This window comes from Vipera berus, assembly GCF_964194415.1.
Source record: "Vipera berus genome assembly, chromosome: 6".
Lineage (NCBI taxonomy): Eukaryota > Metazoa > Chordata > Lepidosauria > Squamata > Viperidae > Vipera > Vipera berus.
This window is the reverse complement of record NC_138208.1, coordinates 26481206-26508343: the sequence shown is the minus strand read 5'-3', so window position 1 is coordinate 26508343 and position 27138 is coordinate 26481206. Positions and strand designations below refer to the sequence as shown.

Sequence of the window (27138 nt, the reverse complement as noted above, 5' to 3'; positions counted from 1 at the left end):
ATGTCCTATGCTAATGGAGAAACGGGTGGGCACCCCAGGTCTCATTTGTCCGTGGGTGCCAGTCCTCAGGTGGGAAGACTGAATGGCCCCCAAAAGGCCACAAATTGGCTAGAAATGCGGACAAACTTAAGCAATATGGAATATTCTCCTGTGGCTCCCGATCCAGATTCACTGGTGACAAATGGATCAAAGATTCTTCCAGATCCTGGAGAGGACAATTCACCGGACTCTGCTTTCCAGATTAATAGCGAATCTACAGGACGCGATGAGGCTCAGCAAGCCTACGCTCCTAAATGCTTTTATGGGCCACGTTTAACAAAAACTAGCACGCAAGGAAATGTGTACAATTTCCTGGAAAGGCCGACAGGATGGAAGTGCTTCATTTACCACTTTACAGTGTAAGTACCCAGTTTTTAGTTTCTCATGAATGTTTCATCTTGTGAACATTTTCTAAACTGCAAAGAGAGGAACCAAAGCAAAATGTCAGCAAAGGATGCATGGGTGAACCCCTCAGTCTTTCTAGAAAAATCTTACAATCTTAACTAAAACTTTGGCTTGCCCGAATTCTTCTGTTTGAAGATGAATATTCAAAATTGCTCAAATATTCTTTGGGGTAAGAAATCTTACTTATTTTATTTTATTTTATTTTATTTTATTAAATATATATACTGCCCTTTCCCGAAGGACTCAGGGCGGTTTACAGGGCATTTAAAACAACCAGTACAAAAGTTAAAAACAAATTAAAAAAAGATTAAATCATCCCTAAAATTAAAAACCCCAGTTAAAAATTCTCAGCCTGGGCCGGAGAGCTCAAAGAGCCAGGTCTTCAGGTCCTGGCGAAATGTGCGAAGGTCGGGGGCAGTCCTAAGCTCCACGGGCAGCTGGTTCCAGAGGGCAGGCACACCCACAGAGAAGGCCCTTCCCCTGGGTGTTATCCGCCGACAGTCTTTTATCGGCGGCACTCTGAGAAGACCCTCCCTGTGGGAGCGCACTAGACGAAGGGAGCTTGATGCCAGCAGCAGGTGTTCCCTCAGATATCCTGGACCCAAGCCATTCAGGGCTTTATAGGTCATCACCAGCACCTTGAATCTCACCCGGAGGGCAACCGGAAGCCAATGCAGCTCGTGGAGTGGAGGTGTTACATGGGAGTATCGGGAAACCCCCATCACAACTCGCGCAGCCGCATTCTGCACCAGCTGAAGCCTCCGAGTGGTCCTCAAGGGCAGCCCCATGTAGAGAGCGTTGCAGTAGTCTACTTGCCCTAGAATCGATCGTCTTAATTTTTTTTCTTTTTAAGGAGAGCTTAGTGGTTGGAAAGAATGGAACGGAACGGAACGGAACGGAACGGAACGGAACGGAACGGAACGGAACAGAATAGAATAGAATAGAATAGAATAGAATAGAATAGAATAGAATAGAATAGAATAGAATAGAATAAATTTGGGTAATGAAACATCTGCAAGAAACAACCAACAGCACCCCTCATTTCAGTCCTGAGCTACAAATATTCTTCCTCAATGTAAGCTATTCACTACACTGATCAATACTGTTTCCCTTCCAATACTAGGATTTGGACCACTGTGTAAGTAATAATAATAAGGTTTGAAGATACCTTGGAGGTCATCTAGTCCAATCCCTGCTCAGGCAGGAAACTCTATAACATTTCAGACAAGTGGCTGTCCAGTCTCTTCTTAAAAACCTCCAGTGTTGGAGCATCACAACTTCTGGAAGCAAGGAGTTCCACAGGAAATTTCTCCTTAGTTCTAGGTTGCTTCTCTGAGATATTGGAAGACTGCTAGCATGTCACCCCTCATCCTTCTCTTCGTTAAACTAGACATACCCAATTCCAGCAACCATTCCTTATATGTTTTAATCTCCAGTCCCCTGATCATCTTTGTTGCTCTTCTCTGCACTCTTTCTAGAAGTCTCAACATCTTTTTTACATTATGGTGACCAAAATTGGATGCCGTATTCCAAGTGTGGCCTTACCAAGGCCTTGTAAAGTGGTATTAAAACTTCACGTGATCTTGATTCTATCCCTCTGTTAATGCAGCCTAGCACTGTGTTGGCTTTTTTGGCAGCTGCAGCACACGACTGGCTCATACTTAAGGGATTGTCCACTAGGACTCTGAGATCCCTCTCACAGTTGCTACTATTGAGCAAGGTACCCCTCCCCATACTGTACCTGGGCATTTGGTTTTTCTTGCCTAAATGTAGAACCTTCCTTTTTGTCTCATCTCAGTTGTCCAAGCATTATTCGCCTCTTCAAGCTACGCAAGTTGAAAGATATGTCTAAGAACGAGACCAGTAGACTTTTGTTTTCCTTCCTGTCTCCCAAAACAATGGCACCTGAACAAGGACAGAGATAAGTAGCTTTATCTACAATAGGTCCCAAATAATGAGAGAGAGAGAGAGAGAGCAGGCTTTGAGGAGGTCAGCTCTTGCATTCCTGGGCCAGCTTCCAAGACGTCCTGCATCACCAATGGACAACGTTGACCAAAGGCAGCCATGTCAGGGATACCCTGGATTCAAAGTTTCTGAAATATATTTGGTTTTCTTCTTCCATCGCCACCCAGTTTTCTCACAACGGTAGGATCGAGGCACAGATCTTTCTGTGATTACATTGCCAAAGATTCCCCCTTTGTAGGGGGTTCTTCGTAGGTGAAGAGGTCTATAGGTAAAGGTAAAGGTTCCCCCACACATGTGTGCTACTCGTTTCCAGCTCTAGGGGCTGGTGCTCATTTCCGTTTCAAAGGCGAAGAGCCAGCGCTTGTCCAAGGACGTTTCCGTGGTCATGTGGCCAGCATGACTGGACGCCGAAGGCGCACGGAACGCTGTTAGCTTCCCACCGTAGTGGTCCCTATTTTTCGACTTGCATTTTTTTGTGCTTTCGAACTGCTAGGTTGGCAGAAGCTGGGACGAGTAACAGGCACTCACTCTGCTACGCGGCACTTGGGATTCGACCCGCCAAATTTTTTTGTTTTACAAAAAAAGCACTGTATATATATGTAAAACAAAAAGGTGCCGGAACTCACACGTGTCATACAACCCGCCTTGCCTACCCTACAAGGTTCTATCCAAAAAAGGTGCCAGAACTCTGTTCGGAGCGTTCTATGAGAAAATATATATATATATGTATATGTATATGTATATGTATACATACATATATATATATATATATATATATATATAGAGAGAGAGAGAGAGAGAGAGAGAGGGGGGGAGAGAGATATGATGATGATGATAACTTTATTGTCACTTTGAATGTACACCAATCGGCATACATCAAAATGAAATTTCATTGCATACAGCTCTCAAAGGGTCACCACCTCCGATATATACTCCTTGTTCGGGGCCCGCTCAAATTTCACATTGTCCATTTTAGTCTCTAGGGAGTGAACGATGGCACACAGGACAGATGGAAATGGGGCTCCATGTGGATTAGCCCTCAAATTCGCTTGTATTCTGACAACCTCGCCTTCTTTCCTTTTTCTGATCCCGACTCTTCCACCTTTTCCTTAAAGAGGCCTTGCTTCTTTTCGCCCCTGGAGCACGCTGCTGCCGCCGCCACCAACTCCTCCAAAAGCCTCTCTCTCTTCCTCTGGACCTAACGACAGCCTCATCCAGTTCCTTCGCTCCATAAGCTCCATAAGAGAGATATAGATAGAGATATAGATATAGAGAGATATAGATATAGAGAGATAGATAGATATAGATAGATAGATATAAATTGTATGTGTGTGTGTCTGTGTGTGTGTGTATAGAGAGAGAGATTTGTGTGTGTGTGTATTCACAAAGCTAACCCAATCAATTTATTTGATACTACTATCTCCCATTGTAGTCAGATATGTCTAATCAGATGTAATTCAATTCACGGGATTTTCAAATGAAAATGTGTCATGTAGGAGAAGTCCAAACTAAATGAAGGATCACGGTAGGAAAAAAGAAGTCAAGACATTGGATGGAGCCCTAACCCCAGGAACTCTAATGATTTCCATCACAATTGCTCTTGTGCACTCTTTAATGCCTTCATACCTTAACGAATCCTTTAAGGAAACAAGCAGGATAAAATATCTCACCAACTTTCCTAGCTGATCAATTATTCAAAAGTATTTCTTTTTCAGAAATCCATAAAAGGGAGTTACCTTCCTGACCTCCCTTTTTATTTTGTGTTTGGATGTATGTGTGTAGATAAGGAGGCCAACAATTTGCGTTGATTCATTCAAAATTCAGTTCTTTATCAATCGGAGTTTGAATCAAAATATAACAACATGCATTTAGGGAAATAAAATATTATTTTTTTAGTAAAAAAGCAAATCTGTACTGCTCTATTGCTGTGCCCTTTCCCCTCCCAAAAGTGTTGGAGCATTCACCGCTTCTGGAGGCAGGTTGTTCCACTGGTTAATTGTTCTCACTGTCAGGAAGTTTCTCCTTAGTTCTAGGTTGCTTCTCTCCTTGATGAGTTTCCATCTGTTGCTTCTTGTCCTGCCTTCAGGCGCTTTGGAGAATAGCTTGACTCCCTCTTCTTTGGGGCAGCCCCTGAAATATTGGAACACGGCTATCATGTCACCCCTCGCCCTTCTCTTCATTAAATTCCAGCAACCGTTCCTTATATGTTTTAGCCTCCAGTCCTCTGATCATCTTTGTTGCGCATCTCTGCACTTTTTCCAGAGTCTCAAAATCTTTTTTACATCGTGGTGACCAAAGCTGGATGCCGTATTCCAAGTGTGGCCTTCCCAAGGCCTTGTAAAGTGGTATTCTATCGGAACAACTGGAAAAGCTGTGGACTTTTCCATAGCTATGAACCTTTGCTGTCGGTGTAACATCTCTGCACTTTAATCCTTTGTCTAAATTTCTTCCAGTAGAAATTGTCTCTTTGTTTGTTGGATAAAGGGCATGGAGCTTAAATGGTATGATGAACAGTTGAGGGGCTAGGTATGTCTTGCCCTGGAGTAGGGAACCCTTGGCTCTTTTATGACTTGTGGACTTCAGTACCCAGAATTCCTGAACCAGCCATGCTGACTGGGAGTTGAAGTCCACGAGTCATAAAAGAGCCAAGGTTGCCTACCCCTGGTCTAGCCTGTCCGAGAGAAGAATTAGGGGGGACATGATAACTGTCTTGTAGTACTTGAGTGGCTCTGTCAGAGAAGAGGGGTATGACCTATCCACCAAAGCGCCTAAAGGCAGGACAAGAAGTAACGGATGGAAACTCATCACGGAGAGAAGCAACCTGGAACTAAGGAGAAACTTCCTGACAGAACAATTAACCAATGGAACAACCTGCCTCCAGAAGCTGTGAACGCTCCAACACTGGAAGTTTTTAAGAAGAGACTGGACAGCCATTTATCCAAGATGGAATAAGGTCTCCTGCCTTTGGCAGGGGTTTGGACTAGAAGGCCTCTTGAGGTTCCTTTCAGCCTTGTGATTCCATGTTCTAGGTTTCACGCATACAATCACCCTCCCTGTATATTCCTGATTCCAGACAACCTATCTGTTCCTCCTTCGACACGTTCTCCACCTGTTTGCATTGAGATGGCACTGACAGGATTGTACCACATTCTTACGTAGCAGCAGCAGACCCCTTTTGCACCTTCTTCCTTCATTTTCAGTGAAAGATTTTTTTAAGATCTTCCTCATTCTGGTCATTAAAATGGCATCATCAGCAGGTCTATGGTTATTGCTGTCTTCCCCAGGAATTTTAATGTCCTTTCCTGCTTTCAATCCAGCCAGTCTCATGATAGATACGCTGAATGCTGGTTAAACAGAGGTCAAACCTAGAGGGAAGGAGGATTTTTCTGGCAGTGAGAACAATTAATCAACAACAATTAATCAACAATTAATCTTTAAGATGGTGGCCTTCGACTCCAAGCTGGGGGATTCTGGGAGTTGAAGGCCACCCATCTTAAAGCTGCCCCCAGACTAGAAAGTACACACAGCTCAGGGTTGGCACGTTGTGTTGTGAAAATCTTTTCGGCTCGGTTTTGGAATGGCAAACGTTTCATTACCATACTTGATAAGTTCATTAGCGCCACAGATGAGGGGAAGTTTGGACTGTTGGTTGGTAAGGGTTGAGTAAATAAATGTCTCAATGAGTGTATTGCTTAAAAGAGGAGAAAGCTAGGTATAATTTTAAGTGAATAACAACTTTTTGGTCATTCTCTCTCTCTTTTTTTTAATTTGTAGATTTCTGCTGGTGCTGGTTTGTTTAATTTTCAGTGTTCTGTCTACTATAGAACATTATGCAGAATTTGCCACCGGAACACTTTTTTGGATGGTAAGTGATCTGCTTTGAAATATTAGATAAATTGCATACAGTGCAGACAAGCTGGGACCTTTCTGTGAAAAAGTGAAAAAATGAAAAGGCCAGATTTATTTATTATGTACCACAAACTGCTATTTTGACATGCTGTGGTACTGGAGAAAATGTCAGTGAATTCCACAGCTTATTTGCTATTCACAGAATCCAGTTTATTTACATCCTTACCAATCTCCTCCTCCTCCTCCTCCTCCTCCTCCATCACTACCACCACCTCCTCCAACTCCTAATTTGGAAAGTTTGGGAAATCGGATACTGGTCAGTGTTGATTTGTTTGAAATACAACAAAAGGCAGCATCTTGATTATCCCCCTTGGCCAGGGGTAGGCAACCTTGGCTCTTTTATGACTCGTGGACTTCAACTCCCAGAATTCCTGAGCCAGCCACGCTGAGGGGAAAGGGAGAGGTTTCCATGCTGAGCCAGGCTGGCTCAGGAATTCTGGGAGTGGAAGTCCACCAGTCATAAAAGAGCCAAGGTTGCCTACTCCTGCCCTTGGCCAAGTCACATTCTGATTTTAACACCTTAATGATGGCGCACTGGATAGCCTCAGAAGAACAATATAGTAATAATTACTTTTATGAAGTTTTATATTTACAGTTGGTAAGCTGATTTTCACTTTCAACCATCCATTATAATTTTTAATGTCTTTGAATCACTGTCTCAAATATTGTAACTAAGACATCAAAGAAATGTCATTCGAGCAAAATATATTGATTATTCACACAAAGCCATCTTGATTCTGCCCCTTGGCCAAGTCACATCCTGATTTTAACAGCTCAGTGATGGCACGCTGGATCACCTCAGAAGAACAATGCAATTACACGCTTTTCTCAGTACGTAATTAATAAGCAGAGAGGAAAAAGAAACACATCAAGTATCGCCATGTGCTAAATGTTCCTATTCAATGCAATACTTCTTGGTGGGAAACACCCCACCCCCCCTTCCAGGGCTTCTGAAACTGTTTTCTCAGGATGGCTCTAGGAATTGTTGGGAGACAGGTGTGTCCCCCAAAGTGCCAAGAACAGGTGTGGAAGTTGATGTCTTGGGGCTGGCAAGGAGGAAAGGGGATGCCCCTGGCATTGTACCACTTTTTAAAATATAAAATGCTTTCTGCCTGGTGGATGTAAACGCATACCGTATATACTTGAGTATAAGCCGACTCGAATATAAGCCGAGACCCCTAATTTTACCCCCCAAAAGTGGGAAAAGTTGGTGACTCGAGTATAAGCCGAGGCTGGGAAATGCAGCAGCTCACCTTATGCTCCTCTCCAGAGATCTTCCCTCAGCAGCGGCCGGCAAAGTAGCTCGCACGCGAAACAAGCCCGGCAGAGGAGCCGGAGCGGCGAGCAGAGGCGCCCGGCCCAGATCCTGCAAGGCCCGGCCGAGACACGCCCCCAGCAGCGGAGCTGCTCCGGCTCCTCTGCCGAGCTTGTTTTGCATGTGAGCTACTTTGCCTGACGCTGAGAAGACCCGCTTGGGCACTCGGGTTGGTGTCAGTCTCCGCAGGCCCTTCTCGTTTCCAGGAACGTCAAGCGCGCTTGGCTCCCCACCCCCACGGCAGGGCAGGGCAGGGCAGAGACTTGCTCGCCCTTCTGACGGCCCTGAAGAGAAACGAAGGGCTTGCAAACTCCCCGCGAGAAGCTGGGCGAAGCGCGCGGCTGGGCGAGTGTGTGCCTGCGCGCGTATTTACGAAAGAAACGCTCCGAGAGTTCTTTCTCCGCCCCCTTGGGGGGAACTCTAGCGACTGCTGTAGCCGCGCTTCTCTTCTCGGCTCCGAAAATAGGGATTTCTACTCTCTCTCTCTCTCCCCTCCCCACCCCGCATTCTCCTGCCTCTTCGATTGCGACAATAAAAGGGCGAAGGGTGCGCTGGTTTCTTCCTCCTTCCTCCCCCCCTCCCCTCCCCTCCCCGATTGTCAGGTGAGGCAGCTGGAGGTCTGGCCGGGAGATTGTAGCCGTTTTGAAACGCCGCGTCTTGAAACGCCCGATCAGCTGATTTTCGGGTGGAAGAGCCGCGGCTTGAATCTGTTTGCATCTGCCTGAATTAGACCGAAACGGCCTGAATTTGACCAGAGTTGCTTTGTAATGGCTGGAGGAACTGCAGAGGAGGTCTTGCCGGGAGATTGTGGCCGTTTTGAAATGCCGCGGCTTGAAACGCCCGATCAGCTGATTTTCGGGGCGGAAAGAGCCACGGCTTGAATCTGCTTGTATTTGTTTGAACTTAACCAGAAACGGCTCGTAATGGCTGGAGGAACTGCGGAGGGAGTGAATGCTCCAGCCTGGAATATTTGGAAAGGCTGGGGGAACCGGATGAACTGCAGCTTAAGCGACTGTTGCCGGAGGAGCCATGGCTTGAAACGCCCCAGTTTTGGGGCAGCGTTTGCTTGTTCCGGGTAGAAAAAACGCTGTCGACCCCGGCATCTTTTGCGGGGAGGGGTGAGGTGGGGTGGGGTGGGGTGGAGGAAGCAGTTTGCGAAGCAGCCGAAATGGGGGTGTCAAGCCCTACGGGGACCAGGGGAGCACTTCCAACAATGCCCGCGCAGCACCGAAGGCCCATTGGCGCCCGCACCCCCCAACTGTTCGGCGGGCCAACGCCAGACCCGCTGCCGCACTTACAGCTGATCGGCGGCCGGAGGAGATTGCGAGCGGCTGCGGAGGTTCCGCGCCGGCACAAACAGCTAATCGGCGGCTGAAGGAGACTGCGAGCGGCTGCAGAGGTTCCGCGGCCACATCAACAGCTGATCGGCGGCCGGAGGAGATTGTGGACGGGCGCAGAGGGTCTGCGTCAGCACAGACAGCTGATCGGCGGCTGAAGGAGACTGCGAGCGGCTGCGGAGGACCTGGCAGTTGTAGCAGCATGCAAGGTCTGCGAAGCAGCCACCCACACTCTCCAAGCCGCCATCGGACCCGAAAAGTCCCGTGAGGCCCGTGCGACCGTCGGCGGATGTTTCTAGCTGCCGCTCAGTTGATCGCGCTGCGTGACCACTGGTAGACGTCCCCGGCTGCCCCTTAGCTGTTTGTGCCGGCGCGGAACCTCCGCAGCCGCTCGCAGTCTCCTTCAGCCGCCGATCAGCTGTCTGTGCTGACGCGGACCCTCTGTGCCCGTCCACAATCTCCTCCGGCCGCCGATCAGCTGTAAGTGCGGCAGCGGGTCTGGCGTTCGCCCGCCGAACAGTTGGGGGGTGCGGGTGCCAATGGGCCTTCGGTGCTGCGCGGGCATTGTTGGAAGTGCTCCCCTGGTCCCCGTAGGGCTTGACACCCCCATTTCGGCTGCTTCGCAAACTGCTTCCTCCACCCCACCCCACCCCACCTCACCCCTCCCCGCAAAAGATGCCGGGGTCGACAGCGTTTTTTCTACCCGGAACAAGCAAACACGCAGGCAACCCTGCACTATTCAGCTCAGTGAAGTCACGCTTGAAATGCCCGATCAGCTGATTTTCGGGGCGGAAAGCATGCGGTGTTGTTGTGTTTTTTTTTCCTCCCCCCGAAAGTGAACGGCAGCTTTCCGTACTAGTGTATTTGTACTGCCGCGAGTGACAACTGACAAAGCTTGCCGGTGTGATCTTGATTTTGGAACTGATGAAGTCTGTTAACTAATTGATTGGCACTCCGGTCGCTCATCGCCGTGAAACTAGACCTTGTTTTTGGGTTTGTTTTTTTTGTACTTTGGGCTGATCAAATGGAATAAATGGAATAAATAAAAACACTGGCATGTCAAGACACCAGCACAAAGACCAAGGTACAAGCAGCTCTCCTTCAGTCATTATTGAAACATTTGATCAGCCCAACTTCTTCTTCTTCTTATTATTATTATTAAATCTGTTTTTTAACCAAGCGTGACTTCACTGAGCTGAATAGTGCAGGGTTGCCTGCGTGTTTGCTTGTTCCGGGTAGAAAAAACGCTGTCGACCCTGGCATCTTTTGCGGGGAGGGGTGAGGTGGGGTGGGGTGGGGTGGAGGAAGCAGTTTGCGAAGCAGCCGAAATGGGGGTATATAGAGGATGGGAGGTTCCCACCGAGAGAGCCAGCAGAGTTGTTGTCGAAGCGCGTCACACGCCTTTCCAACCACCAGAGAAGGGAGGAATAAGAAAGAAACACACACACACACACACACACACCAGGAAATCGAGGAAGCTTGCGTAAGATCTGAAGGAGACACGATCGTGGGAAAGGCCGTGCCGTGGAAAAAAAAGAAAGGGTGGACTTGGGCTCGGCTGGTTTCGCAACGGGAAATGGGAAATCCCCGCAAAAGATGCCGGGGTCGACAGCGTTTTTTCTACCCGGAACAAGCAAACGCTGCCCCAAAACTGGGGCGTTTCAAGCCATGGCTCCTCCGGCAACAGTCGCTTAAGCTGCAGTTCATCCGGTTCCCCCAGCCTTTCCAAATATTCCAGGCTGGAGCATTCACTCCCTCCGCAGTTCCTCCAGCCATTACGAGCCGTTTCTGGTTAAGTTCAAACAAATACAAGCAGATTCAAGCCGTGGCTCTTTCCGCCCCGAAAATCAGCTGATCGGGCGTTTCAAGCCGCGGCGTTTCAAAACGGCCACAATCTCCCGGCAAGACCTCCTCTGCAGTTCCTCCAGCCATTACAAAGCAACTCTGGTCAAATTCAGGCCGTTTCGGTCTAATTCAGGCAGATGCAAACAGATTCAAGCCGCGGCTCTTCCACCCGAAAATCAGCTGATCGGGCGTTTCAAGACGCGGCGTTTCAAAACGGCTACAATCTCCCGGCCAGACCTCCAGCTGCCTCACCTGACAATCGGGGAGGGGAGGGGAGGGGGGGAGGAAGGAGGAAGAAACCAGCGCACCTTTCGCCCTTTTATTGTCGCAATCGAAGAGGCAGGAGAATGCGGGGTGGGGAGGGGAGAGAGAGAGAGAGAGAGAGTAGAAATCCCTATTTTCGGAGCCGAGAAGAGAAGCGCGGCTACAGCAGTCGCTAGAGTTCCCCCCAAGGGGGCGGAGAAAGAACTCTCGGAGCGTTTCTTTCGTAAATACGCGCGCAGGCACACACTCGCCCAGCCGCGCGCTTCGCCCAGCTTCTCGCGGGGAGTTTGCAAGCCCTTCGTTTCTCTTCAGGGCCGTCAGAAGGGCGAGCAAGTCTCTGCCCTGCCCTGCCCTGCCGTGGGGGTGGGGAGCCAAGCGCGCTTGACGTTCCTGGAAACGAGAAGGGCCTGCGGAGACTGACACCAACCCGAGTGCCCAAGCGGGTCTTCTCAGCGTCAGGCAAAGTAGCTCACATGCAAAACAAGCTCGGCAGAGGAGCCGGAGCAGCTCCGCTGCTGGGGGCGTGTCTCGGCCGGGCCTTGCAGGATCTGGGCCGGGCGCCTCTGCTCGCCGCTCCGGCTCCTCTGCCGGGCTTGTTTTGCATGTGATTCCAGGCCAGGTGCTGCTGAGGGCGAGCAGAGGCGCCCGGGCCGGATCCTGCAAGGCCCCGGCCGAGACGCGACCCCAGCAGCGTCAGGCAAAGTAGCTCACATGCAAAACAAGCCCGGCAGAGGAGCCGGAGCAGCTCCGCTGCTGGGGGCGTGTCTCGGCCGGGCCTTGCAGGATCTGGGCCGGGTGCCTCTGCTCGCTGCTCCGGCTCCTCTGCCGGGCTTGTTTCGCATGTGATTCCGGGCCAGGTGCTGCTGAGGGCGAGCAGAGGCGCCCGGGCCGGATCCTGCAAGGCCCCGGCCGAGACGCGACTCCAGCAGCGTCAGGCAAAGTAGCTCACATGCAAAACAAGCCCGGCAGAGGAGCCGGAGCAGCTCCGCTGCTGGGGGCGTGTCTCGGCCGGGCCTTGCAGGATCTGGGCCGGGTGCCTCTGCTCGCCGCTCCGGCTCCTCTGCCGGGCTTGTTTCGCATGTGATTCCGGGCCAGGTGCTGCTGAGGGCGAGCAGAGGCGCCCGGGCCGGATCCTGCAAGGCCCCGCCCGAGACGCGACCCCAGCAGCGTCAGGCAAAGTAGCTCACATGCAAAACAAGCCCGGCAGAGGAGCCGGAGCAGCTCCGCTGCTGGGGGCGTGTCTCGGCCGGGCCTTGCAGGATCTGGGCCGGGTGCCTCTGCTCGCCGCTCCGGCTCCTCTGCCGGGCTTGTTTCGCATGTGATTCCGGGCCAGGTGCTGCTGAGGGCGAGCAGAGGCGCCCGGGCCGGATCCTGCAAGGCCCCGGCCGAGACGCGACCCCAGCAGCGTCAGGCAAAGTAGCTCACATGCAAAACAAGCCCGGCAGAGGAGCCGGAGCAGCTCCGCTGCTGGGGGCGTGTCTCGGCCGGGCCTTGCAGGATCTGGGCCGGGTGCCTCTGCTCGCCGCTCCGGCTCCTCTGCCGGGCTTGTTTCGCATGTGATTCCGGGCCAGGTGCTGCTGAGGGCGAGCAGAGGCGCCCGGGCGACCCCAGCAGCGTCAGGCAAAGTAGCTCGGCCGCGCGCAAGTCCTCGGTAAGTTCTTTTTTTTTTGTTGACTGGAGTATAAGCCGAAGTGGATTTTTTCAGCCCAAAAAGTGGGCTGAAAAATTCGGCTTATACTCAAGTATATACGGTATTTTAAAAGAATGTTTAAAAATAAACACCATTGTTTCTGATTTTAGGAAATTGTCTTGGTGGTCTTTTTTGGTGCCGAATACATGGTGAGGCTCTGGTTTGCAGGTTGCAGAAGCAAATATGTTGGCATCAAAGGACGAATCCGTTTTGCCAGGAAACTGATATCGATAATAGGTCAGCTTTATTTGGAAATAACTTTCCAGTTGTCTAAGGCAGAGTTTCTTAACCTCAGCAACAGCAAGATGTGTGGACCTCAGCTCCCAGAATCCCTTAGCCATTATATTGGCTTGGGAATTCAGGGTGTTGAAGACCACAAATGTCAGCAAGGGAATTCTGGGAACTGAAGTCCACAAATGCTGGCTGGGAAATTCTGGAAGTTGAAGTCTAGACGTTTTAAAAATTGTTGAGGTTGGGAATCACAGATCTAGTGTATCAAGAACTGCAAAGACATTAAAAAATGAGGGATGGAATGGAATGGAATGGGACCTTGGAGAGAGTAGAGTAGGGTAGGGTAGGGTAGGGTAGGGTAGGGTAGAGTAGAATAGAATAGAATAGAATAGAATAGAATAGAATAGAATAGAATAGAATAGAATAGAATAGAGGAAAATAGAATGGAATGGAATAGAATAGAATTGAATAGAATAGAATAGAATAGAATAGAATAGAATAGAATAGAATAGAATAGAATAGAATAGAATAGAATAGAGGAAAATAGAATGGAATAGAATAGAAGAATAGAATAGAATAGAATAGAATAGAATAGAATAGAATAGAATAGAATAGAATAGAATAGAATAGAATAGAATAGAATAGAATAGAATATAGGAAAATAGAATGGAATGGAATAGAATAGAATAGAATAGAATAGAATAGAATAGAATAGAATAGAATAGAATAGAATAGAATAGAATAGAATAGAATAGAATAGAGGAAAATAGAATGGAATGGAATGGAATGGAATGGAATGGAATGGAATGGAATAGAATAGAATAGAATAGAATAGAATAGAATAGAATAGAATAGAGCAGAGCTGGAAGGGACCTTGGAGGTCTTCTAGTCTTGCTTCATCTCTATCTATCATTAAGAATTTTCCAGAAGGCCTAAGAAAGTTTTCTTCTATCAATTCTTCCCCCCTTGTGCAATACGGAGATTATTCATGTTTAATGCTATTGCTTTCTTTCCAAGATGTACAGACAATCATAAAGTCAGATGCATTTGTGAAGGCCGTGTTCTGGCAATGCAATAAATAATAAAATACAGCACAGACTAGTTGAGGTAGTATCTCTAAGCTGGGATGGCTAATTTAAAACTCGTGTAAGAAAATAGCCTTACATAGTATCAAGGTCTGTTTTGCAGACGGCTTCTTTTCATAAATAGTGTCGAGCAGGGCTTTTTTTCTCATAGAACGCTCAGAACGGAGTTCCGGCACCTTTTTTGGATGGAACCTTGTAGGATAGGCAAGGCGGGTTGTATGACATGTGTGAGTTCCAGCACCTTTTTCTTTTACAAAAAAGCACTGGTGTCGAGCAGATATTGAAATAGTTCATATGCTTTATCAACAGATCTCATAGTTGTGATTGCGTCAATTATTGTTCTGAGTGTGGGATCAAATGGCCAGGTGTTTGCTACCTCTGCAATAAGGTATGTAAAACAGTTTTGGTCAATTATTTAAAAATATCCTGGTTTTCAACTTTGCATCCTGCCTATATGCACATATTTTTATTGCCACCACCATAATTGTTGTGATTTTTTTTATGTATGTAAAACAATCAAAGAACAGATTTCTGGTGCCTTGGAATGACAGATAAGTGATAAGCTATTCATAGCCCTCTGAGACACTGTTAGATAGAAAGAAGATCAACAGCAATTAAAAAGCCCTACTTAATGTCTTTATATACGAAGAAGAGATAAGATAATACTGATTCATCTCCCAAGTTTCTGTAACCTTGCATATTTTTTCCTTGCAATAAACCTATCTGTTCGGACTCTAAAAATGTTGTTTCCTTGGTTGTCTAATCTCTTCTTAAAAACCTCCAGTGTTGGAGCATTCACAACTTCTGGAGACAGGTTGTTCAACTGGTTGATTGTTCTCCCTGTCAGGAAATGCCTCCTTAGTTCTAGGTTGCTTCGCTCCTTGATTAGTTTCCATTCGTTGCTTCTTCTCCTGCCTTCAGGTGCTGTAAGAGGTGTATAGAACAAGAGGAACAAGGTTGGTTTGCAGAGAGATATGTGATAGTCGATTAGGTATACTGGATTTAATTGTATTTCTAACCTCAGGCCTTAATTTCTTTGGCTTACTATTTTTGACTCCTGTTCTGTATTTTGCATCAAGTTGTAGCATACCTTAAAAAAAAAGAGAGAATAATGCGATGGGCATGTATAAGCACAAGTGCCAGTCTCTCTGCTCACTCCTCATTCCAGACTTTGATGCCTAAAAGAACGTTGCTCTCCATTCTCACTCTACGTTTTCTCTTCCAACGTTTCTTTTAAGGGGGATCCGGTTTCTCCAGATCCTTCGCATGCTTCATATAGACCGACAAGGTGGGACGTGGAGACTCCTGGGCTCTGTGGTTTTCATACATCGTCAGGTACCGTATATGAGCAGAATGTATCTCTATATATCTCTCTATCTCTCTATCTATGTATCTATATTGATCCTGACTAGCTCAAGGTCGGCTCAGCCTTCCATCCTTCCGAGGTCGGTAAAATGAGGACCCAGATTGTTGAGGGCAACACGCTGACTCTGTAAAACGGCTTAGAGAGGGCTGTAAAGCACTGTGAAGCAGTATATAAGTGCTATTGCTATTGCTATCTAAGCTGTGGTGGCCGCAGTGGTTAGAATGCAACATTGGAGGCAAACTCTGCCAACTGCCAGCAGTTCGATCCTGACTGGCTCAAGGTGGACTCAGCCTTCCGCCCTTCCAGATTGTTGGCAGCCATACGCCCTGTGAAGCGGTACGTAACTCGTAAGCGCTTGCCGCTACTGCTATTAGGTCCAAGCTTGCAAGCTCTAAGCAATTCATTGTTGTTTTTGTTAGGAACTCATAACAACCCTGTACATCGGCTTCTTGGGCCTAATCTTCTCCTCCTATTTTGTCTACCTTGCTGAGAAAGATGCAGTGGATGAAGAGGGGCAAACTGGATTCTCCAGCTACGCTGATGCGCTCTGGTGGGGAGTGGTAAGTCTTATTCTCTGGATACCCTAGGACAGGGATAGGCAACCTTGGCTCTTTTATGACTCGTGGACTTCAACTCCCAGTATTCCTGAGCCAGCATGGGGAAATTATGGCCCCTTCATGACTCATGGACTTCAACTCCCAGAATTCCTGAGCCAGCATGGGGGAATTATGGCCGCTTCACGACTCGTGGACTTCAACTCCCAGAATTCCTGAGCCAGCATGGGGGAATTATGGCCGCTTCACGACTCGTGGACTTCAACTCCCAGAATTCCTGAGCCAGCATGGGGGAATTATGGCCCCTTCATGACTCCATGCTGGCCCAGGAATTCTGGGAGCTGAAGTCCACGAGTCATAAAAGAGCCAAGTTTGCCTACCCCTGCGCTAAGAAGATGCTACTTGCATCAGAGTCTCAAAGGAGATGTGGCAGCTGTGTGGTCCCTGGAAACTGGATTAAAGAGGGAGGTTTTACAAAGATGAGAGCCAGTTTAATTTAGTGATTAAGGAATCAGGCTAGAAATTGGATTCCAAGGTCCCATCCATCCCAGTGATTCTGATTCCTTCGCTCAGCTGAGAGTTCTCCGGCACAAGGTGGCCAGTATATTTTCACTTTGGAACCAAATAGCTGCAGTGTCCTGTGCTGAGAAATCGCTCTCCCTAAATGAAAAGGCAGCAGTCGATCACTTTAAAATTGAAAAGTAAAGCAGCAGCCCATAGTAAATACTCTGTCATGTCAGCAGTGGATGAAGGTGAAATATTTCCAAAAATCATTCAGTTCGACACTTAGACCTGAAAACTTTGCAATCGGAATTAAGATTCCATCACATAAGGATGATTCTATCAGGTCCACGTTTGGCAGCCGTTAGCAGCCATCGGAAACCAAATCCTAAGGCCTTTATATTCCAGGCAAATTCTACTCTTTTCTTCTTCTCTACTGTGTAGGTGACGGTGACCACTATTGGCTACGGGGATAAAGTGCCCCAGACATGGATTGGCAAGACAATCGCCTCCTGTTTCTCCGTGTTTGCAATCTCCTTCTTTGCTCTGCCTGCGGTGAGTATATGAGTATTAAGTAAGAGCCAGCCGTGTGCTGCAGCTGCTAAGCAAGCCGAGGCGGTCCCAGGTCGCCTCAACAAAGGAGTAGTTTCAAGATCACGTGATGTGATAGTGCTGCTTTAGAATAATAATAATAATAATAATAATAATAATAATAATAATAATAATAATAATAATAATAATAATAATAATAATAATAAGAAGAAGAAGAAGAAGAAGAAGAAGAAGAAGAAGAAGAAGAAGAAGAAGAAGAAGAAGAAGAAGAAGAAGAAATTGGAAGGGATCTTGGAGGTCATCTAGTCCAACCTCTTGCTCAGGCAGGAAACTCTAAACCATTTCAGACAAATGGCTGTCCGGTCTCTTCTTAAAAACTTCCAGTGTTGGAGCATTCACAACTTCTGGAGGCAGGTTTTCCCACTGGTTAATTGTTTCTCCTTGGTTCCAGGTTGCTTCTCTCCTTGATTGGTTTCCATCCGTTGCTTCTTGACCTGACTTCAGGGGCTTTGGAGAACAGCTTGACTCCCTCTTCTTTGGGGCAGCCCCTGAGATACTGGAAGGCTGCTATCACACTTCTGTTGCACTGATCAAGACATTCCAAGCACAGTTCCAATCTGCTGTCACACACCTTTCTTTTTCCTAATGTGAGAGTCAGCCTTCCATGTGGCAGTCATTCTTGTAAATAAAGATAATGCTGTGGAGCGACGCTATCACAAAGAAGAGGAGTCAAGCTGTTCTCCAAAGCGCCTGAGAGCAGGACAAGAAGCAACGGATAGAAACTAGTCAAGGAGAGAAGCAACCTAGAACTAAGGAGAAACTTCCTGACAGTTAGAACAATTAACCAGTGGAACAACCTGCCTCCAGAGGTGGTGAATGCTCCAACACTGGAGGTTTTTAAGAAGAGACTGGACAGCCATTTGCCTGAAATGGTATAGGGTTTCCTGCCTGAGCAGGGGGTTGGACTAGATGACCTCCAAGGTCCCTTCCAACTTTATATTATTATTATTATTATTATTATTATTATTATTATTATTATTATTATTATTATTATTATTATTATTATTATTATTATTATTATTATTACCATTAAACTGTTTGTCCAGAATGGTATGTGGTCTGCTTGAGCAGGGGGTTGGACTGGAACAGGTATGTCAAAGTCACGACGTCACATGACATCGCGTAATGTATTGCGACTTTTCCCCCATTGCTGGCAATGGGGTGGGCGTGGTTTCAGGATGATGTGTCCAGCCCTCGGGCCGGCAGTTTGACATGCCTGGACTAGAAGACCTCCTAGGTCCCTCCCAACTCTGTTATTCTATTTTTCCCTGAGTGGAAATACGATGCAACACTTTCTGATTTTGAAGAACGTTCTTCTGCACAAAGTATCGGCTTATGCAATATGATTCAGACTAGCTATCAGAATCCATTTATATCACATTCATATATGTATGTTTAAAACATTATCCCCCCCCATGGATCCTGCCATCTCCCGAGGAAGGAGGAGCGGATGTGGATTCAGCCTGCCTTAGGTTATTTCAAAGACCAAGGAAACCTTTTGAACTGGGGGAACAAAAGGGAGGGTTAGAGAAGAAGGCATCTGGCCTGTGTCTCCATTTGAATCTGTAAAGGAAGAAGGCAATAACCATAAAGATTTGAAGTTCCCTTTTTCCCACGAAAGGGATGACACGAACTAAAATGATGGGGTGCTCACCAAATGGAGTTGAGGGAAGGCGAGTTGAACTGGGAACTCTTTATAAAGTTTCAATCTGTAAAACAATACCAGGTCCTGTCTTGTATTTCCACAACCAAACATGTCCTAGTAAAGATTCGTTTTGGACTAGAACTGACTCCAAGAGTTTTTGTTTTCCTAAGACGTGGATTGGGGTGGGTCCTGAAACCAGGGATGGTGGCCACAAATGTTCAAACAAAGCTCTGCTCCTTTTTAGGCACTTCAGATAAAAGACTTGTTCATTTCTTTATTTATACTGTTTGCCAGTTGCATAACTACAAAGCATCTCACGGCCTTGTGCATACTTTTTTTAAAAACGCTTGAGTAAACCAAGAGAAAATAACCAATAATGATAAAGGAACAACCGAAAAGAGCCTGTCAATGCTTAAAGGTTTTTGAAAATTCCTTTTCTTTGCTTCTCAGGGGATCCTGGGATCAGGATTTGCCCTTAAAGTCCAACAGAAACAGCGCCAGAAACATTTCAACAGACAGATTCCTGCAGCGGCTTCTCTAATTCAGGTAAATATGGAATCGTAAAATTGGGGAAAAAATGAACCGAACGGCAAGAAGGAAATGCAAGAGAAACAGCAGCGAAGCTGAGCTTGAAGTGGCCATTTCCATCTGTGGCCGCTGTGGCAGCAGGGGTGAGAGAACAAGAAATCGTTGCAGTATCAGGTTGGAAAATGAAAATAAAGGAATGAAAATGAATCCCTGAGCTTGCTACGCAATCGCAAAGGCCTCTTTTTTACATCCCCGCAGACTTTGTGGAGGAGCTACGCAGCCGAGAAACCTCAGGGCTGCCTGGCCACCTGGAAGATCTATGTTACCTCAGCTCAGATCCCAAAGAAAACAGCAGCACCCCCAGCCCAAATCTCAGAAAACAGGTCAGAAAAACAGTGACTTATGGCCGTTTTTCACACTTACGACCGTTGCAGCATCCCCCCCGGTCACGTGATCAAAATTCAAACGCTGAATTCAGGCGTGTATTTATGACCGTTGTGGTGGCCCACGGTCATTTGTCGATGGGGAAGCCAGAGTCATTTAACAATCCTGTCACTAACAGCTGCAGTGACTCGCTTAATAACATGGCAAGGAAAGTAATAAAAAGCGGCAGAAGTCAGCTAACAGCTGTCTCGCTTAGCAACGGAAAATTTGGGGGCACGTGTGGCCGTACGTCAAGGACTGCCTTGTGTGAGCTTCTCCTCTGTGTATGTAATTTTGCAGAGCAGTTTCCAAAAGCAAAGACTGAATTTTATTTGAATAGCAGGTATTTGAATAAATCACAACGGATTTGGGCCTTGGCTTTTGACTCTGTAATGTAACGTTTTCAAAATTCTGCAATCAGCGTGACTTTGTCCCGTACGTGGCGGATGATAAAATGTGAGTGTTCTGTTCTGTTTCAGAGTAAAAGATACAAGAGGAAAGGAAAACCGGGGCGCGATAACGGCTCAACGTCTATAAATCCAGGAGACGCAGCCGCAATCCCCGTTCCTCAGATTACTTACGACTTCACTGAAGATCAAGAAGACAAGAAAGAGTTGCATTTCGTCCTTGAGGAGCCTGGAGGTAAACTTATTGGTTGTCCCTTTTTTGGCTTGGTACTTTTTGGGTTGCTACTTGCTGGATTCAGAAGATAAACAGCTGCTTTAATGAATGGGAGATTTAATACTGCCGGAAATATCCTGACATGTGGATGTGTTGCACATTAACCAAAAGGGGGAGACCTTCAGTGACACCATCATGGTCATCATTTTAATTATTTGGACCATATCTTATGGACCACCCTGGGTGTGGCATACTTTTGCATACCCCAAAGTGTTTTCCCAATTGAATAATAATAATAAAGTTGGAAGGTTCGCCTGGTGCGCCAGTTGCGACCCTATCTAGACCGGATGCCCTGCGTACAGTCACTCATGCGCTCGTGACCTCTCGTTTAGACTACTGCAACGCTCTCTACATGGGGCTGCCCTTGAGGACCACTCGGAGGCTCCAACTGGTACAGAATGCAGCCGCGAGAGTTGTGCTGGGAGTTTCCCGATACTCCCATGTTACACCTCTGCTCCGTGAGCTGCATTGGCTCCCAGTTGTCTTCCGGGTGAGATTCAAGGTGCTGGTAATGGTCTTTAAAGCCCTACATGGCATGGGTCCGGCGTACCTTAGGGATCACCTGCTGCCGGCATCAACTTCCCTCCGCCCTGTGCGCTTCCACAGAGAGGGCCTCCTCAGGGTGCCACTGGTGAGAGAATGTCGTCTGGTGGCCCCCAGGGGGAGGTCCTTTTCTGTGGGCGTGCCGGATTTGTGGAACCGTTTGCCGGTTGAGCTCCGGATGGCGCCCGACCTTTGCTCCTTCCGACGCAATCTGAAGACCTACTTGTTCGAACAAGCCGGCCTGGCCTGATGGGTGATGGGTTTGGATTTTAATATTGCTTTAGTGCATTTTAACTTCTTGTTGTTAGTTCTGGGCACCTTTTTTAATCTTTTTTAAATATTTGTATTCTTGTATTTTTATGTTTGCCCTGTTCACCGCCCTGAGTCCTTCGGGAGAAGGGCGGTATACAAATAAAATTATTATTATTATTATTATTATTATTATTATTATTATTATTATTATTATTATTATTATTATTATTATTATTATTATTATTATTATTATTATCTAGTCCAACCCCCTGCTCAAGCAGGAAACCCTATACCATTTCAGACAAATGGCTGTCCAGTCTCTTCTTAAAAACTTCCAGTGTTGGAGCATTCACCACTTCAGGAGGCAGGTTGTTCCACTGGTCAATTGTTCTAACAGCCAGGAAGTTTCTTCTTAGTTCTACCTTGGTTCTCTCTTTGATTAGTTTCCATCTGTTGCTTCTTGTCCTACCTTCAGGCGCTTTGGAGAATAGCTTGACTGCCTCTTCTTTGGGGCAGCCCCTGAGATACTGGAAGACTGCTATCCTGTCACCCCTGGTCCTTCTCTTCATTAAACTAGACATACCCAATTCCAGAAGCCGCTCCTTATATGTTTTAGCCTCCAGTCCCCTGATCATCTTTGTTGAATCACAAGCATGTCACAGTTCATGTGAGTTTTAGTCTCCCCAAAATTATGTAGTTTTCTTTGTGTAGACTGTTCTTTTAAAACCTGAACAAGTCACCATACTTACGATCTTTAGTGGCCCGGAACATAAAAAAGAATATTGAAGCATTCCTATAGTTTCATTGGGGGGGGGAGGGGGCAGACATTTCAGCTTTGTGGAATTCCTTACACAGTTGTTTTATAGTTTGTGGAGTAGCCGTTGTTTCCAGCTGAAATGAAACTGGGTTTCTCTGTGGGATTTCAGTATGGAGTCAGCTTTTGTGAAATTGCATCCCGACGATCACTTAACAGCTTCGTATGGAGTTAGACAGCCTTTCCTCATTTCCCTGCGGTTGAGATATGACCGAGAAAAAGAAAAGTGAAAAACAATTCTGAAATGCCTCCATTTATTTTGGAATCCTTGGCGCTCTCTGAGCTTGGTTGTTTTCCTGCAGAAATTTCATCACCCTATCCCACAGGTCTCCCGTTGCCTCATCCGTTAAATCTTCATCTCTTGACAACTCAGAATTAGGACATTAAAGACAACTCTTTGGAAAATGTTCCCTTCTTTGAAAGAGGACATCAAGTCGAAGCTTCAAAAGCAGGATTCTTTCCCTGGAGAAAAAGTCCAAGTTCTCCACAGCTTAAGCCTATTTTCCCCAGTCCAAAAAAGGCTTGTGCGTTGGTACAACCCTCTTTGGACAGCTAATAAAAGCTACTTTTTTGTCTGCATGGGGTCAACTTTTGAAGTCTCAGATGCACGAGTGATGGGGAAAAAAGGAAGACACAAAAGAGAACAGCCCTAGTAGTTCCTCTCCACGTGTTGTTGCGATTCCTTCACTTTCCCACTGAGCCTCTGTGGTCCCCAGACACACGGACCCCTCTCCCACCTCACGTGTCCTGTTTAAGCGGATCAGCTGAGCATCTTCTCTTTCAACCGGAGGATCTTTGCTTCGCAGGATGTTCACCATCAGGCATCCTAGAAAATTATAATAGTTCACCAGGTCTGGGCTGTCCTGGGCAACGGAAGGGGCTGCTCATTCTGCGGCTGTTTCTAACCTTTGGCTAATTCTCAGTCTGGAAATGATGTTCCAGACTTGGGATGGTGTATAATTTACATTTACCAAAGAAGGTAGCAAAGTGACTTGCATTCCTTTCGTATTAATCAAGATAGAAAGTGGGTAATGGAATTGGAGACTGTGACTCATCCATCCTGGGCTGGTTGTGGCAGGTTGTACACAATAGAACACACACACACACACACACACACACACACACAAACACACACATATTGAGAGAAAGAGAGAGAGAGAGAGATCTACCTACTGCAAAAAAATATAACTGGTGGTGGAAATCTTGAACTTTCCTGATAAAAGTGCTTATTTTTTTTCCCCAACCGAAGGACACTTTGAAAATTCTCACAGAGATTGCTTGCCTTGTTATAGCTGGGATTGTTTTTAGAACAAGGGGATAATCTTCCCACCTAGGATCAATTTAGAAACAGCTTTTTTTTTCCAGGAGCTTTTCTTTTTTCTTTTTTCTTTTTTTGAACACATTGCATCCTTCTTCCTCCATTAGGTCTTACACAGATGTTCAAGCAATCAGGTAGGTTGGGGGGAGAAAAAAAAACCACTGTGAATGTGCGAGTCATTTTAAGCAAGCCTATAAATCTCAGGGATGCAGGCCTTAGCTTAATAAAAATATATTTATCCATTGATAGAATATCCACCTCTTTTCTTTCCTTTATCTGTATTCAATACTTTAAGGCATCCAAACAACAGAATATTAAGAATCTAAATATACTGTGCAAATGCCATTATATTGATATCATATATTAAAATTGATAAGATGAGGGAATACACTAAACTTTAGTAATTCGTTAAAAGACTGAGTTAATTGCATATTGACATGTTATGGATATATCTTTTATTTCTTCAGATGTCACTTACTTGACTATTATTCTCTATTTTCTGATTATGTTAGCAAATATTTTTGATTGTATTTAGACAACTTCTGGTTGTTATATTTCACTAATACAATTCTGTCTGTCTGTCTGTCTGTCTGTATCTATCATCTATATTTCTATTATCTATCATCTACATCTGTTATCTATGTCTGTCTGTCTATCATCCATCATCCATACATCCTTCTTATCATTATCTATCCATCCATCATTTGTATTATCTATCTTTCTATCTACATCTCTTATTTATCTATTTCTATCTATCTATCCATGTCTGTCTCTGTGTCTGTCTATCTATGTATCCATCCATCTATGTAAATGTCTCTCTGTCTGTGTCTGTCTGTCTGTCTGTCTGTCTATTTATCTATCTATCTATCTATCTATCTATCTATCTATCTATCTATCTATCTATCTATAACTTAACTATGTTAATCAAGGACTACCTGTACCAACCTTTTGGTTCCTAAAGCTTCAGCTGATAAACTCCGCATTAGAACTCCCAAAAAGGAAATTCTTGCCCTACCTGTTGAACTGATTTTAAAACAAATGCCTCAGTCACTGAGGACTGAGATGGGGTGGGGGGGGAAAGGTAGCAACAGAAGAAGATAACTGTAGCTCAAAAGGTGAAGTGTGGAGTCCTTGGTGCTCTCTGAGCTTGGTTGTTGGCTTGCAGACATTTCATCACCTGCTGAGGTAACATCAGCAGTGCAAGGAAGTGTGGGGATTGGTCCCAGTTATATACAGTCGCTTGTTTATATACAGTCGAAGAGGACATGTTGAGGAATTTGGCCTCGTTGGCCAAATTAATGTACATTCCCTTTCTCATCCCCACCTTCTCAATTCAGTCAAGAAACATCTGGAAGGCAACAGTGGTGGGATGTCGAGAGCCAGCAGTTTCACTGAGGAGGTGGATCTGACAGCTGAAGAGGCTCTTCTGCCTACTGTAACAGATGTCTCACAGTAAGTCCAGCTGTTAACATTTTCTCCTTAGGAGGGTTTAATCCAGGAGTCTTCAAACTTGGCCCTTTTGTGACTTGTAGACCTCAACTCCCAGAATTCCTCAGCCAGCGTGCCTGGCTGAGGAATTCTGGGAGTTGAGGTCCACAAGTCATAAAAGGGTCATTGTTCCCTCACACTGGCTTGAGGAATTCTGGGAGTCGAAGTCCACAAGTCATAAAAGGCTCATCGTTCCCTCACGCTGGCTGAGGAATTCTGGGAGTTGAAGTCCACAAGTCAGAAAAGGGTCATCGTTCCCTCACACTGGCTGAGGAATTCTGGCAGTTGAAGTCCAAAAGTCACAAAAGGGCCAGGTTTGAAGACCCCTGGTTTAATCAGTCTCTCTGGATGTTTTTATTTGTCTAAATGCAAAGCTGGATGGCAAGCCTCGGGGTCTGTGTTGCTTGTCAAAAGCGAGTCGATGTCTGGGGCGCGCAGCTTTTTGCAAAAGTGGGAAGCTGTTTGGAATTTTGGCAGCATGCTGTGGATGCCTTCACAACATTGCTTGCATGTGTTGTGGTTCAGGGTCAGCCTGTGGGTTTGGCAGTTGGGTCGGACGACTCAGAGGAGGAGGAGGGGGGTGTTGGAGAGGTTGCTGAAGGTGTTGGAGAGCTTGCTGATGAGAGCCCTCAGACAGGCCCCTCCCACCTGGTCACGACGCAGACCCAGCTGTGTGAGCCTGACAGCGTGAATGAAGATGACCCACAGCTGGCCCTGTTCAAGGACGCCTGACGCAGGAGGCAGTCAATCAGGAGTAAACAGAGGAAGGCAATGGGGTACCTCGGAAGGAGGCAGAGAGAAGCCACGCCCTGAACTGTTTAAAAGGGGAATGCGTGGGAGGGCTGGTTTGCTGAAGGCAACCGTTTGAATAGCTCCTGTTTCATGGTTCGTGTCTTGTTTTTGCTCTGTTTGCTTTTGTGTCCATAAATTTGGCAGGCTTAGTTCCAGCCTCTTGCCTTCTTGTAAAGGGGTTGTCCCTGCCTTATCTGCAGGGCCGGTAGTAGGCTGGTACAGAACAGCATGGGAAAGAGAAATCTTTGCCTGTTCACTAAATATGTTGGCCTGTTGGGCAGGAAGGTAAACTCTTGAGTCAATCTACTGTCTTGGTTGACAGTCCATAAATGTTCAAACTCAACAGTTGCACCAAAAATGATCAGAATGGTCTCAGCAATCGCTTTTTATGACACCCAGAGAAATTCCAATAAATAAATACAATGGCCAACCTCCTGGGTGTTTTATAGAGGATGCTAATAGTTATGCATGCTTTTATGCTTTCTTCGGAATTAAATTTGAAACTCAGAGTTTTAGTATAAGCTCATACGCAATATAATTTAGTCAAAGAATAGTGGATTGGAAATGAACTAAACTCAGAGGATTGTACTAATGTATCATGGCTTAAGCTTGTGATTTCCAGAATGCCTGCTTCGAAATGAGTTGAAGATTTCCATCAGTTCACTGCACCAATCTGTTCTGTATTTTGGTATTCAGCTAGAATTGATTATACAATAACGAATATTGTACAATAGACAGTAAGGTATAGAATATGCAATACAACACAGTAAGGTAAAGAAAACTGATGGTTGTTTGATAGAACCCCAGTACCTTTGAACAGTCACTAAATGAACTTTTGTAAGTTGAGGACTTACCTGTAATAGTTTTTGATTTGAGTTTTAGCATTGGGGAGGATCCCTTGTGCAAGTAGAAGGGAAACTTTCCATACACCAATTCAAGGATTCGGCACTACAGACTGGAAAATTCCTGTACCCTAACCCTATTTAAAGAACTCTTTGATGTACAAAATAATATAAAGTGTGTCTTTCTGCACTGGTTGGTAAAAAGGCCTGAGGGATGTTGCTTTGGTTTGACTGTTGGACATTAGAGGGTGCTCTGTCATAACAAAATGTTTCCCACGTTCTCCTGCTGTTCACCTTTCCGCAAACGTGCCTGGAAGACATGTGTATTTTGAGCCAAGAATTGTAGAAGGAGTGACTGAGGTTATTGCGGCAACCGAATTTAACGTTCAGTTAGTTCACTTGTTTTGGTACAGGAGCTGTTTTAATCGAACTAAATGCTGGGTTTGCAGTCCTTGCCAGGGGCAGATGCAAATAATTAATAAACATTTCAACACTATAATATATTTGAGGCACATAACTAGTGCAAATCAGTCTGGATTGAACAAACCTGGATTCCTAAGTTTGTATCTTTTGACCATTATTCCTCAACCTTAGCAACCTTTAAGAGTTGCTAGCCAGGGGAATTCTGGGTGTTGAAGTCCACACCTCTTAAAGTTACCAAATTTGAAAAACACTGCTTTATACTCTTTCAACT

The 27138-nt window shown here is 46.0% G+C and overlaps 1 protein-coding gene across 1 annotated transcript; it reads left to right on the top strand.

Annotated features, from left to right (window-relative positions):
* On the top strand, positions 1-24778 carry LOC308670450 (potassium voltage-gated channel subfamily KQT member 1-like; the record flags this gene model as incomplete). The annotated part of the gene is given in 12 exon segments (XM_081331952.1): positions 1-398; positions 6184-6274; positions 12880-13006; positions 14395-14473; positions 15324-15420; positions 15871-16011; positions 16951-17061; positions 19214-19309; positions 19550-19649; positions 19652-19674; positions 20194-20356; positions 24660-24778. Coding segments are annotated over 12 exon segments (1545 nt in total).
* Positions 24779-27138: the final 2360 nt, after the last annotated feature.